Source organism: Fusarium sambucinum, chromosome III (assembly GCF_050947815.1).
Source record: "Fusarium sambucinum isolate potato_lamoka chromosome III, whole genome shotgun sequence".
NCBI lineage: Eukaryota > Fungi > Ascomycota > Sordariomycetes > Hypocreales > Nectriaceae > Fusarium > Fusarium sambucinum.
In genome coordinates this window covers 998,877-1,013,835 of record NC_139292.1, presented here as the reverse complement: position 1 = coordinate 1,013,835, position 14,959 = coordinate 998,877, and the positions used below count along the sequence as shown (strand labels likewise).

Genomic DNA, 14,959 nt, shown 5'->3' with positions numbered 1-14,959 from the left:
AGCCGCGCCACGAGGCACTACAGTCGATAGTCTACACATCACGACAGTCGCGACTTCTACCGACCAATAGCATCAGACGTATTCTCCAGAAGCGGTAAAACGCGAAACCATATCTCGGAGAGTCCGATCAGAAGTACCAAGTCTCTTTCAACAGATCCAAGATTCCCAACCACCAACCAGTATTATGCCTCAGAATACGATTACGACTGCCGATGAGTTGCACGAAAGGGAATCTACCGTGATTTGTGGACAACTATTACACAGAGGCGCCCAAACGGAAGCTATTGCGAACAAGTCAACCTTGGGCAACATCCAGAAGCTGTGATGGACCCGATCAAGCCGGGTTGGCTGTTTCTGTTTGACTAACCCAGTTTGGAGGCCGAACAAAACAACGGGGTCACAACCCGCCTCAACATTATCCAACGGGTCAAGAAGCCGTCAATGAAGCTAATCCGTTTGGCTGTTTGACGTTGAGACGAAATAAAACGACCCGGCCACTACCCGCGTCACGATTGCCCGACAAGTCAACAAGCGATGAAGGAAGCTCATCCGGTTGGCTGTTACTTCGAAACGGATCAAAACAACCAGGCCACTACCCACACGATTGTACAACAGGTCAAACATCAGTCAAAGAAGCTTATCCGGTTGGTTATTTGATGATACCAATTTCAAGACGGAATAAACCAACTCTGCAACTACCCGCGCCAATTTCAACACGGAACAAAGCAACCGGACCACTCCCAAGTCCCGGCGCCGCGATTGTCCAACAGTCCAAGAAGCGGTCAATGAAGCTTATCCGGTTGGCCATTTGACGAGGTTGATTTCGAGACGAATGAAACAATACGGCCATCCGCGCCAAGATTGTCCAATAGGCCAAGGAGTGATCAATGAAGCTAGTCGGAAAGTCAGTCACAGGACAAAAGTATCTTCAATGTTGAACATCCACTACTATACGCTTAGACGTATCTCATTAGGAAGAGGTCCGATTGCAGACACCACGGCATTTTTCAACCCTGACCACTTTGGTCATGGCTCCAAAATCAGGATTCATTGCAATCCAGATCGTGGAGTACGGATGGATGCCTATGCTTGTTTCTAGGATGAAATGTCCCCACAGTCTCGTCTTGAGATACAATGCGCTACATGTGGTCAGCGACCTGGGATATCTCGGAACATACGAACACGACAGCCAACGAGCGGCGCCCGGTGCTGCCACGACCCAAGCTACAGAAGGAAAGCAGACGCGCCCAATCTAAAACTCTTGGGAAAAAACCGATGCCAGAAATCCAACCGTCTGGATGAGGCCCGATCGGCCGCTCAGTGAATCGCACCACGTTGCAATATGGCAAATTGCCTGTGACGTTGCATGCTTTTCGAAACCACACTATGCTATTTGGCATCCACAGTCCGTTGAAGTGCACACCGTCTCAATATGTCTAACTTCAAGGTTAATTCACGCTCATGGAACAAGCTAAGGAGGTTCCGACTCTCAGTTGTCGTATCAAAAGTCAAGACTGTTCTTACCAGCGTACAACTCGAACTGGCATTTGGATATGGGGCTCGTTTTTTTTTCTCGACGTCAAATACACATAAGATTGCCTAATCTAATACACTTTAATTCACAATTCGGTCTTTTGCGCCCTTGCTTTTATTGGAATAGATGTCAAATGGATTAGTCACGTAGTCGCATAGATTCAACAGGCGCAAATCATTGAATTCTATATTACCATTTTCTAAAAAGGCCTCATTACCGGTAATCCAACCATGTAGATCTAGCCGCTAAGCCACTCTATCGTGGCCTCAGAGATATCCAGTCGCTCAGGTTCGTCCTGGTCCTCATTGTCGGTTGCCCCGGAGGCTGAAACTCCCCGACTACGACTTTGCTGGGCTAGACGACTATTCTCATCAAGAACAGCGTGGATCTGTGCCTTCAAGGCTCCCGTCTCGGTCTCGAACTGAGACTTTAGTGCATCAATAGCAGCGTTATGCTGTTCCTTTAAGATTTTTATTTCTTGAGTTCTCTCCTCGCGGAATACCTGAAATTGGGCTTTTATATCCCTCATTTCTTGTAGGATGGCCTCGGTAGACCCATGAGCCTCTTCAAGGTAAGACTCCGCGTATGGACTTGATGCCACAATGAGACCTTCCGGGGCCACAGCCCCTTCATTCAAGGATTGGCCTTCAATTGATGAGTGACTAACTTGTCTAGCACGAGAGGGTCCTTGTTCATCGATCTTCCGCAATAGGACTTTTTGTGCCGACTCGAAAGTTGCCGCAAGATTGCGTCCACGAGGGAGGCCATGAATCTGAGATCTTGCATTATAGCTTTGCCACGCTTCTTCTGTGGTACATTCATATTCCTCGTGCCTCCATTCCATTGTATCAATGGCTTGCTGGATGTTCTTCACATCGATCTCGCAAAACGGGAGAACCAGCTTTCCCATATAAGGAGAAAAGTCGTCAGGGACAATCGGGAGCCTGTATATCTTGCCGAGAACTATTCGTCCAAGATGGTGCAAGAAATCGGAGAGATTGGATGGAGTCTGCTCCTGGCTCTCCACATTCAGCCGTGCGATGCCATGAACTGAGTCCAGAGACTTGCTTATTCCATTGTGGATATCCTCCTTAATCAAGCGATTTGTCTCATTAATCGCAGGACATGAGCCGCGAATCTTTACGCCAGACCTCCATACTTCTCTGTCGTCGATTCGACAGATAGCAGCGAACTGCAAAACTACAAGTAGCCTTGCCCGATTACCCAGAATAAACGGGTGGACGACGATAGGCATCAAAATGTCACAGAAGTCTTTATTGTACAAATGACGAGCCGTGACGTCGCCATCTGTCATCGGAATGTACCGCAGATTATTCAGGGGAGATATAAGCTCCACGGGCGTGATTCTGAAAACGCGAAGACAAGTCTTCCACCACTTCAACACGTGAGGGTGCGAGTTTGGCTTGATCTTGTCTATAGCTCGCTTTTCTTCTGACTCCTCCCATTTCTGAGTAATACGATTCTCATCTTGAACACTCCATTGTTCATCGGGAGGGTGGGCCAACAGCCTGGCCAAGTCACTGTCCTCAATTGGATCGTTACGACCGAGGAGTGATTTCGCCCACCTTCGGGCAATATGATTCTGGCTGGTATTGGCATTCTTCGCCGGGCGACCGCGTTTCTTGATAGGGCCTTCCAGATCCGAAGCGCTTCGTCTGCGTCCTTGATCGCTCATTTTGTTGATGTTGATGAGTACTAATGGTGTTGTTGTGAGCGACGAGAAACGGTCGAGATTTTAGTGCGGACTGAAGTCAAGCTCGATTAAGGAAGGTACGTCTTACAAAGACCTGCTACCAACTTTAGTGACACCGCTCCAAATTAAAACAGTGGATTAAATTTCGCATTGAATGCATACATCTAACTGATTATATTACCTAGATCATCTTTTATTAATACTGACCGTTACTTGTATCGATGTGTGCTGACTGATGGGACGCTTCTAAATATGGCGTTCAATCAACACTCATTACCTGAATTTAGCGGCCAACAGTCTATGATAATCGCATTTCAGCACCTGCTAACAGTTGTAGCCTAGCGCCCCAACCTTTTTGCCAAGTCGCTACAAATTTCTTTAAAACAATATCAACGTTACCACCATCAACATTACCTACCACAAAAACATTCACGAAATGAGTGGACAGCCGCAAGAGAACACTGGACGCTCTGCAGCACGTGGTAGCCAGAATCTGGTTGCGAAACGAGCTGCAGAAAATTGGCTCCAGCATGATCGCATCGAGTCTGATGATATCAATGAATTCGTCGGTTTTTTGCACAAGCCTCCAGGCGAAGGCTGGACAGAGCAAGACGAGGACGCAATCCAGCGACAATGGGATAAGTCAGAAATAAAGCAGGTAAAAGAATATATCAAATAGCATAATTACACTGAATTTATATCTCTATGGAAAATCTGCCTTTGCGTACGTAGATGCTCTCCGGTATACCTTATTTCTCCCATGAGCAATCTGCGCTTCTTGCCAGCAGCAGAGGCATAAAGCTTTATAAGTAAATATATCTACTCAAGGCCTTTCTGTCAGGCACTTTCTTCTATCCTCGTTCATCCCTGCATGGAAAATAACATATAAAGGATCATTGCGATCCTACAATATGCAATTGTCTGTCGGACAGATAATCGCAAGTTCATCATTAATGCGGATGATGCGCTTAACGATTGTCCTGCCTTCAAAAGATCCTTGAGATGGCTACAGAGCGCCCGGGGAAGTGGGCTCGATAGATCCACGCATAGTATTCTCGAAGAAGCAATGGATCGCTCCGTTGAGAAGGGGGAAAGAGTGTTGACGACGACGAAGCTCCTGCACAAAGTTGGGAGTGTGGCCATAGGCCAACAGCACGATGTTCCAACCCCTACCCAGGCCATCCATGAACAGTATGGCTTTCAAGTCATTTCCATTACCATAGAGGACTTGAACAACGTTCGGCAAGCTATTGACACTTTCGAGTGGCCAGAAAGTATGCGCGAGGAATTCGCCTGCACCACAGGCGAAGCCCTCCAAAGTTACAGGCTGATGCACAAACGCCACGAAAAACCTGCCGCGGCAGAGCTTGGGGAATACTTTGAAAGAAGTCACAAAGACGTGATGCGCGATTGCCGTATGGAGACCAAGGACGAAGCCGATCCTGACATGAATAGCGAGGATGAGGACATTCACTCTGGAGTCGATGCTGCTACTGGTGAAATTGAAGATGTACACCAAACCCTTAGCCTTCAACAGTCAGGAGGCCATGTTTTATCAAGCCCCTCGTCGCCAAATGCAGCTACGGTGCAACAGGGGTTCCCGACCGCGGCGGTGTTACAAGAACTTGTACGCAGAGTACCTCAAATGGAGGCTCAAATACACAGTTTGACCCAAACAGTGCAACGGCAGGACACGGTGATACAAGACCAGTCTGGGGCGTTGCAAGACTACGCCACAGAAGTGCGGCATCTGCGTAGAGAGCTGCAACAACTGCGCGAGGATAACTAGGCAGTTATCGACTTGCCCAACGATGTATTATCAAAGATCGCCAGTTGTTCAACAAGCTCCGATCATGCAGCTACAGCGAGCATGTATTGATCGGGCCCTCGGACCTCCGACGGGTGTAGGTTCACAATTTCCCTAACGAGAGGAAGTTATGAAGCGAATCGTACAACAGTTTCGCTTCATGCAGGGTATGCTGAGCACAAATGCTGCCAGTGAAGTCGTGCGGACTGTTACGGGCCGTTGAGTCGGTTGTGTGGGCCATATAAAAGGTTTCGGCGTCTAGTAAGTTACATTTTACTCCTGAAGCATGAAAACGACCTAATCCCGACCCTACCTAGTTATACCACTACCGATCGAGAGCCCACTGTCCGTGGCCCACCTCTGGAGACAATGAAAGACTGTGGAAATAAGTCGATGGGGATTTTAAAATGTCGGAGGGAATCTGGCATCATTTTAATCCTTATGGATAAAAAGTTAGATCGCTACTTCTTCAGATTATTATATTTAATAGGCCATAACCGTGAAACGACCACTACCGTGATGTAGAAACAGTCTTTTTAAGTCCATACTTAAGCCCCAGTCCAATTTGACTTTGGCCAGACCCCATAACTCCACCGGTTTACCATCCGTTATAAATCTGTCTGTCTCTGCATCTAACACTACCACACAGGCCAATAGCCAGATGACTTATTTTCAGATTGGGCAAGTGTATCTAGCTGATTTCAGTAACAGAGTATTGTCGAGTAACGATGGCTAGCTCCGCTAAGCCTAATGCTACTTATCCCAGTAGGTAGTTACTAATCTTTAATAATTGCAATTAAATCTAATTTTAACCAAGAAAAGATATATTTATTTGTCGCTATAAAATTGCATTGAACCAGTTTTGACATCACCTTCGATCAACACATATTAGCGAATTTAATAGGCGTTGGAAAATATAGCCCAGGTTTTAAGGTGTAAGCTCGGTGGTCTACTAACTATGATCTCAGGAGCATAAGCTACCTATTCTAACAATTTCATCCCACTCTTCCAGTGGTCTTTTTATCTGACCACGAAAAGGTAAAAAGATTTAAATATTTGACCATGTATTTTTAATATTACGATGAAATGCAGTAATTATAAGCCAATAACTAATGAGAAGTCCTGCGCTTTTGTAGTATCAGTAGCGTTTGTGATAGTTGCCTGGCAGCTGCTGACGGCTAGCAGCATAAAGCACTAGGCCTCTAAAATTTTCATCCCGTATCTCTACATCTTCAATCCAGTCTCTAAATTTCTTTTTCCGCACCATCACCATCAACATTGCGAATATCCAGGAACGTGTTCTTTCAATGAGTCAACAAAGACCCGGACGGCCTGCTAGGCCGACAGTCACTCAAAACCGAGTTGCCGAGCGATCGTCAGAACTTTGGATTACAAAGAGAAAGCCTATTAAGGACACCGAAGTCGACAGGCTTGTCGGATACCTCCATGAGCCTGTAGGCGATGGCTGGAGCGCTGAAGATGAGGCTGAAACCCATAGAAGATGGGAGGCATCAGATATGAAGGTGGCAAAGGACATTCTCCAGAGAACGGCGCGACCTTGTCTTTTGAATTTGTGGAAGATCTGTCTTCGCCTTCAAAGGCGCAGCCCTATGACAATCATCTCGCCGGTGAACGGGCTACGGTACCTCCCACCGGGGACATACGAAACGGGATACGATTATCTCTACTCGAGATCCTTCTGTGCGACGCTTTCGTCAATAATCGTCCATCCCTGTATGATGAAGGTCAATAGCGTCAACTTCACTCTGATGCTACATTATGCGGTTGTAACTGGCATAAAGGATTGCGCATTTTGGGCGTTTACAGACCATAATATGAAGGTACCCCCTGTGATCGCTGAAACCCTGCGCAAGGTCAATACAGACAGAAGCTCCGGCGGGATCCAATCCGTGCATTCTCTTCATAAGGAAGAAAGGGCTAAAGCCCAGGCGAACGGGAAAACGCTTGGATTCCTTTCAGAATTGTTCTACCACATCGGTGAAACAGTCTTGGCTGCAGGAAGCAGAGTCCTGTCCTCAGGGGAGGGCATTGTCCCCCAACTAGGTCGAGAGGTCCTTCCGCTCACACTAGAGGACTTGAAGAATATCCAGAGTGCCATTGACACAATGCAATGGCCAGCGGGCAATGACAATTACGCTTGCACAACAACTGAAGCTCTTCAAAGCTACTGTATCGTCAAAAAAGGGAAGCGTGATCTTCCTAACAAAGACTCCGTGCTTGAATACTTTGAGCGCGCCCATAAGGAAACCATTCGCTGGTGCCTTTGCGATGACAGGGACTCCGATGAGGAACCCGGCCCCGAGCCTGCTGAGGAACCCAGCCCCGAGCCTGCTGAGGAACCCAGCCCCGAGCCTGCTGAGGAACCTGGCACTAATCAACAGAGCCTATCACCAAGGGGTAGTCTCCCAGAAAACGGCCGTCGTTCTCTAAGCCTTCGACCCAGAGAATCTATTGAGAAGAGTGATTCGGGGCCGTCTAACCGCGACAGAGCGTTGCAGTTACGCGCAAGGATGGCAAATCGGAGTCTTCCGCTGAACCAGAGAACCCGTGATATGCCTACTCCTCAATCATCGATGCGCCGCTTGGTAGCACCTCAACAGGAATCATCTGGTCCAACTCCTAGACAGCTGTGGGACCTTATACAACAGGTTAAAGATTTGACCGAGTTAGTGACATTGCAAGACGAACAGTTGCAAGAAAGATCTGGAGTGATCAGCAACTTATGCATGACTAACAACCGTCAGGCAGACTGCATCGACTGGCTCATGGAAAGAGCACCAGATTCACCTACTAGGCCTCCACCTGCCAGGCTTTCACCTACCGGGACTTTCCTTCCCGGGACTTTCCCTCCCGGGACTTTCCCTGCTTGGATTGTCCCTGCCACCGGTGCTTTCCCTGCCGCCGGTGCTTTCCCTGCCACCGGTGCTTTCCCTGCCACCGGTACTTTCCCTGCCAAGCCACCATCAGAGAGGCCGCCATTGCAGAGGTCACCATCTGCTAGGCTATCATCTGCTAGGACATCACCCGAGAGGCCATTACCCGAGAGGCCATCACCCGAGAGGCCATCACCAGCCAGGTCTTTATCTAGCAGCCCAGCATCGGAGAGGCTGCCACTGACCAGCTCCTTATTTGGCGGGCATTCACGTAAGAGGCTATCATCAGCCAGGCCATCATCTGGCGTGCCTTCAACTAAGAGGCCGTCACTTGGCCGGTCTTTGTCTGAAAGCCCATCGCCTAATGCACATCGCAGCCCCCAGTTGGGCGTCACCGATGATATCCCTGATGTCAATACGGGTAATCTGGATACTCTTGACATCGATATGGACAATGGCGACGAGCACGATGCCAGTGATATCGATATGGATCATCGTGGAGGGCCCACGAACGAAGACATGAGCATGCATTTTAACAATGACAAATCATTGAGTCATTCTCCTAGCGGCAGTGGGGATGAGTCTCACCCTACTTCCCCTGCTCGCGAGCCCCGTAACCAGTCATTGGAGGAGATACTAGCCGAGTCTCACAGGGAGGCCAGTGACTCCATCCCTGCTCGCTCGGGCAGTGGATCCGGTTGTCAGTCGTTGAATGGGGAGGATGACTCTCAGCATGATATGGATGTTGATCTTCCTGACGTACTGAGCCTGAATCTCAGTACGGACATAGAAATTCCTCGGTTTTCTATTGTCAGGTCAATAAATACCTTGATATCAAGCCATATACCTAGGGATGAGGAAACTATTAAGGACATTCGACAGATTTAATAAAACTGCAATTCTGTTGACTATTCTATGTTGTAAAATGTGAAAGATAAATGTAGCCATTGTAGAAATATTGAGAATACTCTTTTTACCTTCTTATAAGAGTAATTGGATAGCAATATAGAATGTTCAGGGTATGTTTGGGTTCTATGTCAACGGAATGGTGGAATTCAATTTTCAACAACGTTCTTTCCCAATAAGAACATGCGTGACTGTGGGAGATAACTACTGTCCAATCCAAAATGAGATCTTCTGGCTTCCTTGACCCTAACCTCCTCACAAGACTAACTCGGCCTTAACACGTATTTGAGGACTTGACCACATTATAGTGATATAGCCATATTGGTATTGATAACATATGATGGAGTCATATCTAGGTTCGGCATTTAAGTGTCAGGCTCCGGCAGCCACAGATGTAGGACTTAGAATTGGCAATCATATAGTCGGGAATGAGGTTTAGTCAACTTGATGTTGGGAATCTCGGAAAGGTTAGTTAAGTCGACAAGCGGTAAATCGAAACTTAGAGATAGGCGAAACCATTGAAGTAGCTCAACAGTCTGTAGAAGTCCGATAGACGTCGGAGGCATCTTATGCCCCAGGGGAAAGATGCCTTATTCTTTGAAACAACATGGACGTGAGGCATCACTGATTCTAGATGAATGCCCCAATCCTCTGTTTATTTGCGCCATTTTCACCGTCGTGTTTGATGGACAAGCAACCTAGTTTCATGGGCGATGATGTTTGAGCGATGCTTCGGTCTCCCAGATTGTTGGTTTGAGTGGCTAGGGAAGTATGCAAGGTTGCTGATCGAATCTATTCGCAGCCTCTTCCTGTGCATCTAGATTAATTATTAGGAAAGGCAGGTTGTAAGAAAGAAGAAATTAAACAGGCTTACCGGAATTTATGGGTTTTCTAAGCACTGATTCTGTAGATAAACAGATCGGTTTCGCCAAGGCGCTGCGGGATGGAGATACTGAGGGAAAGTAGGTTTTTGACAAAGCACCGTTGGCATTATTGCATGGGTTCTATGGGTAGAACAAGTCCGTGATGATAGTTATCTTCCCTTACTGGTATGATGTAGAAGTCTGTTTGGGCGCTCGTGGTTGTGTTGTGCATTTACGGATTTGTTATTTGACATGAGTTTGGGTAGTAGAAAAGTTAGCCTTGATACAGCCGCTGAATGAAATTAATGTGGGTCTTGGCAACACACTCTCCACAGCCCCCGCAAGCCTCATCTTCAGAACTCTACACAACACAACAACACTGGTGCGATTTGTTTTCGTGAAAAAAAAAAACATTTTTTTACTTTTTATTCACAAAAACTTGCACTCACCATGGCTCGTTCTGACGAGAACTCGGGCTCCGGTCGCTCGTCGAACCGACGTGACCTGAGAGACGACGAACGGCGGCACGAAATCGAAAGATTACAGCGCGATAACGCGCAGACGCAAAGCCGGCTTGCTCGTCTTCTAAACGAAGACTTTATCCCCCACCGTGGGCGCAGTCAGGCCCGAGTTCACAGTCGTCGTGATGACCGCGATCACAGTCGTCGTGATGGCCGCGATAACCGCGATAACCGCGATAATCGCTCTGGCCGTGATGGCCAACCCTCCCGAAGCTCGTCGACCTTCAGTCGAGCGAGCACTCAAGGTAAAAGTGGGAAGAATACCTACTCTGGGGTTTCCAAGAACTCCAACGACCGCATCGGCTGGGTCCACAAGGCCGAGATGCGGGAGTACACTGGTACAAACGGAAGAATGTGCCAAACTGTTGTCAATACCTCCTATGGTGGTGGCAACCAAAGTCGTTTCGCAGCCCTGACCCCAACCGGGGCTATGGGAATGACTAACCGCGCTGTGGACCTTGCTCGGGTTGCCGAAGACGTCATTGGTAACGGCAGAGACAGCCTTCTCTCGTTCCAAATGTCGCGCATACCCCGTGACCTCCGGGCCTTTAAAGAGGCTTCTACTACGAGGGTGAAGGTAACGCCCTCTTTTGAGCCGTCTGAGGCTACCAGGGCTCTTCAAAGGCCTGTCGATGTCGTGTCCACAGTGCCAGGCATAAGGTGTATCGGCTGCGACTTGTCGAGTCACTCCTTGAAGGACTGCCTCTATGCTCCCAATGGGTACATCGAGGGTTGTATCTTTTGCAACACCCATACCCATAAGACTGACGCATGCCGACAATTTGGCAACATGAATTTGGAGAACAAGGTCAAAACCCTTGTTCATCAACGACAATGGCGGCCTGCATTAAAGACCGCTATTATGTGGTGGGACTACCTCATGGACTATATCCAGAAAGGCGGCAATGACATGCCTGAGGAATTCCCCTGGTCCGATGACTTTGCAATTGCCAAGGTTGAGGAAGATGATGCCGCTGCCCTCGCGAGGGTACAGGAAGTCTGGGATGAGAATAGAAACGTGCAGGATCTGCCAAAGGATCCTAAGCATGCTTCTAGGGAAGAGGTGTTGAATCTCTACCAGCGTCGCCGTCTCTACCCCACCCCTGCCTCAGGCTTGCGACAAGCGAGGGATGGCCAATTTCCTGCTAACACTTCTCCTTTGCCTGAGGAAGATCCGCGCCGTCCTTACGACGACTCGATCTGCCCTGCGCCAGATCCGCGTCGTCCTTACGACGACTTGATACGCGGCACCGGGCTACAGCATGATCCCATGGATGAGGAACAGCCTAACCCCGCCCCGGGCCAGTAAAAGGTCCATCTCCCACTATCCTGTCTGCCTCTCCTCAGAGCCCATGACTGGGCTCTTTTTGTTAGCCCTCCATAGCAGGGCGACATTATATAGCTCTTCCTGGCTATACTAGCCCTTTGAAACAAAAGGCTTCTTTACCCGTCAGGGTTAAGATGCCTCTTATATCTGCCCTAAATGGGCCGTTGAGACATTAATTGGTCGGCACATTGAGCCACCGCAACGGTTTCGGCCACTTGTAAGTTCCTGTTCACCCCATTTATTTGCAAATCTAACTTTTTTAAGATCATTTAGTTAACCGAAACCCGACCCCACCTTGCCTATTACCGATTTCAGCCTAGCAATCCTGGTGCCAGCAGTTTTTCGACTGTGTTAACGATTGGAATTAGTTGGGGGCTTAGTTTAAACTGTCAATGGAGAGGGGGGTTTATAGAGATCAATGGAAATGAGATTGTTCGCGACTGAACTCGTGAATTCTACTACGTGATAACCCTTGTGTCTCAGAGGAAAGCTGACAATTTGCTCATATGATTGAATTGTCTACTTGCGCTTACCGGCTTACCGGCTCACCATCCGTCTCCAACCAGACTCCACCACAGATAACACTATAAGAGACCAATAATAAGGCAGGCTATTTCTGAATAAGGTAATTACACCAATTAATCCCAGTACAGATAACTAGTACTAGTGGTCAAGCCGTCGAGATCATCCGCGTTAATAACCAGCTAGCTAAAAATAATTGCCATGGGATTCTATACTATTGAGTGTAACCGCAGGGTATTAGAAGGATTGGCCGCTGGAGTAATAATAGACACTGACCTCTGCCTTGCGACAAGAAAGATTGGGTATGCCTTCCTTCTCTGGCAACCTTCCCATCTCAGGTCCTGCGTCCCACCTTCCATGAGAAACAATTTGAGAGCCAACAATGGGAAGTTTTCATTCATTGTAAACCTAAAGCAAGTACCTAACAATCTTCAAATTTACATTACATTGCCACCAAAATGCCGCCAGCGTCACTATACGAACCGTTTCGGTTTAATACCGATACCAAGGTCGATATCGATGGAACCAAACAATTGGTGGCCGAGCTCAAAAGCCTTGCTGTGTCACTGCGGCATGATGTGGTTCCCAGTACAGATGGCAAAGATACTGCAAGCCATTCCGGGTACGATCCTGAAGAACGCAGTCAGATCAGGGGTCTGAGCCGAAAGTATCAAGTCCTTAAAGGGACGATTGCCGCCTTTGAAGAGGACACAAAGGTTGCTATAACGGCTTACAATCAGTTAAATGCCGTAACTGATCCCCCACCCAATGTGGCCCTGAACCGGGAGACTCGAAAGGAGGTAGCCAAGGCAGTCTTGGCGTTTCTAACAGATGATCCAGCCAACTTTGGCACTCTTTTGAGTGGACTAGGGATTGATACCTCTGCAGAGTTTGATAATGCTCTACAAGAGGTATTGGGCCGGCTGTCGGATTCCCAAACCGACCGGCTCATAGGCGGAACATCACACAGCGAAGAGTTAGTCGCTCTTCGGCATGAAGCTGAAACCGGCCATGACGAGCTAAAAAAAGCCGAAGCCACGGCCGAAGCCCTACAACGGACTCTGACAGCCAAAGAGGCTGAATGTAATGACTGGCAGGAAAAGCATTCAGCAAAGGCTAAGGAGGCTAGCGACGAATCTCGTGCAGCTACCTGGGCGAAATCTCAATTGCGCAAGGCATTTGCCACGATAGCCGATCTTGAGGTTCAACGTGAAAGTCAACGTCAAAGAATCTCCTCAGAGAGAGACGCATTTGACGCTGAGATTTCCCAACTCCGCCGGCAGTTATCCGAAAGGGAGCAGGCTCGCATGGAACTTGAGAATGAAAGGAATAATCTTTTGTCTCAGACATCCAAGTTGCAAAGTGAGCTGAAAGATGCTAGAGTGCACCTCTTAAACCATGAATCCCTTGAGAAATCAAGGGATCAGATGAGAGAGGAGCTTCAAAAAAGGGACAAAGCAGCTCAAAGTCAGTTCCGGAAGCTTAAGAAGAAGGACCAACAGATCCAAACCAAAGACAAAAGGATACAGTCCCAGGCTGAGAATGCCTCTTTATTATTGAAACATCTTTCCCTCGGTGTTGACTACCAGGGTTGGGACATAATGATACAAAAGGTCCTGGCTGATTCCGAGGTAGCTAGACCTCGGATCCACTACAAGCCTTGGGATATTGCTTCCTGCTCCATTGGTGCTCCATTGACAAGTCGCCATCATGTTCAAAGCGTAAACATGATTGCTATTGACGTCTTGGCTATACTGAACGCCAAAACAGCCAGTACTGAACACTTGCTAAGCCATCTTGAAGCCCTAAAGGAGGGGTTACAAAGATCAATGCAAATAGTCAAGAGTATCTTCTATTTACTCATTGACTCTTTTATCAATGCGGCAAGCGACCAACGTTTGCATGTAATGCACTTGATTGCTATGTCTCAGATAATCCAATTGCTTGTGCCAGAACAAGGACGCACTTTATTTACACAAGCTGTTGATAATGCTAATGCTCTAGTCGGTCAGCTTGTGCAAGCCTTATTTGCATATGACCAAGACCCCTCAAGTGAATTTACACTTGCAGAGTCAATTGCCTACTTGGAATTAATTCTTATCGGTCTGCGACGAAATACAGATGGTATAATTATATGCAAGCATATAAGTCGCCAGCTATACTGGATTAACAGTAAGCAGATTCAACAAGGATTTAATGAAATTAAAATTCCCTTTAATAGGGCGCGCCGAAGCCCAGAGTTGGGTGTTGACGATGCCCCGTGGTGAAGTCATGAGTGCTCAGCAGGAGCCTGATGCCCTTGACATGGGTTTTCCAGACGAGACCCGTGACAAGAAGCATGAGTTCAACACGTGGCGCACATGAGCCCCACCAAATCATCAAGCGTAATGGGGACTAATGACAGGGACCATATCCATGGTTCCCGTAATGATGAATCCGTTATCTCGTCAAAGGCCAACGAGGGACAAGCGGAGCTGGATTAGTTACCTCATGAGAATGAAACCCGCCAATATGGCGCTATGGATACCATTGATATCAATGTTCCTACACGTGGTGAGAACAGAGTTACAACATGAGGTAGAATTCAATAAAGTCACTCAAGCTCAAACAATACCTTGTCTTGTGTGTCCTGTTTCCGACTATGTCTATTATGTCTTAGTCTCCTGCCTTATTTGATTAGAGTGTAAGAGCCGACTCCTGTCTGGCGTTTTGTATCTATTGGGCTATCTACCTTTGGATTTCACGTTGTGAAAGCAGCCTAGGCGGTGTTTTCCTACGTAATCTCGGTATTGTAGGCTTCTCGAGGGGTTTAGTGATAATCAATATGAATACATTCGGAGTAGATGTTTACCGTAGCTACAAGGAAACTAT

At 47.6% G+C, this 14,959-nt stretch overlaps 5 protein-coding genes across 5 annotated transcripts; 4 read left to right on the top strand and 1 right to left on the bottom strand.

Moving 5' to 3' along the window:
• Nucleotides 1-1,772: 1,772 nt before the first annotated feature.
• On the bottom strand, nt 1,773-3,230 carry FSST1_010522 (uncharacterized protein; the record flags this gene model as incomplete). Its single annotated transcript, XM_083233563.1, has 1 exon — nt 1,773-3,230. The coding sequence occupies one exon, from the start codon at nt 3,228-3,230 to the stop codon at nt 1,773-1,775; it is 1,458 nt and encodes a 485-aa protein (XP_083080218.1).
• A 454-nt stretch (nt 3,231-3,684) lies between these two features.
• FSST1_010521 (uncharacterized protein) lies at nt 3,685-5,037 on the top strand (the record flags this gene model as incomplete). The annotated part of the gene is made up of 2 exons (XM_083233561.1): nt 3,685-3,906; nt 4,192-5,037. 2 exons carry the CDS (start codon nt 3,685-3,687, stop codon nt 5,035-5,037), a joined length of 1,068 nt encoding a protein of 355 aa, XP_083080217.1.
• A 1,325-nt stretch (nt 5,038-6,362) lies between these two features.
• FSST1_010520 (uncharacterized protein) lies at nt 6,363-8,837 on the top strand (the record flags this gene model as incomplete). The annotated part of the gene is made up of 1 exon (XM_083233560.1): nt 6,363-8,837. One exon carries the CDS (start codon nt 6,363-6,365, stop codon nt 8,835-8,837), a length of 2,475 nt encoding a protein of 824 aa, XP_083080216.1.
• Nucleotides 8,838-10,168: 1,331 nt separating this feature from the next.
• Nucleotides 10,169-11,548, top strand: FSST1_010519 (uncharacterized protein; the record flags this gene model as incomplete). The annotated part of the gene is made up of 1 exon (XM_083233559.1): nt 10,169-11,548. One exon carries the CDS (start codon nt 10,169-10,171, stop codon nt 11,546-11,548), a length of 1,380 nt encoding a protein of 459 aa, XP_083080215.1.
• A 998-nt stretch (nt 11,549-12,546) lies between these two features.
• FSST1_010518 (uncharacterized protein) lies at nt 12,547-14,452 on the top strand (the record flags this gene model as incomplete). The annotated part of the gene is made up of 2 exons (XM_083233558.1): nt 12,547-14,260; nt 14,310-14,452. 2 exons carry the CDS (start codon nt 12,547-12,549, stop codon nt 14,450-14,452), a joined length of 1,857 nt encoding a protein of 618 aa, XP_083080214.1.
• Nucleotides 14,453-14,959: the final 507 nt, after the last annotated feature.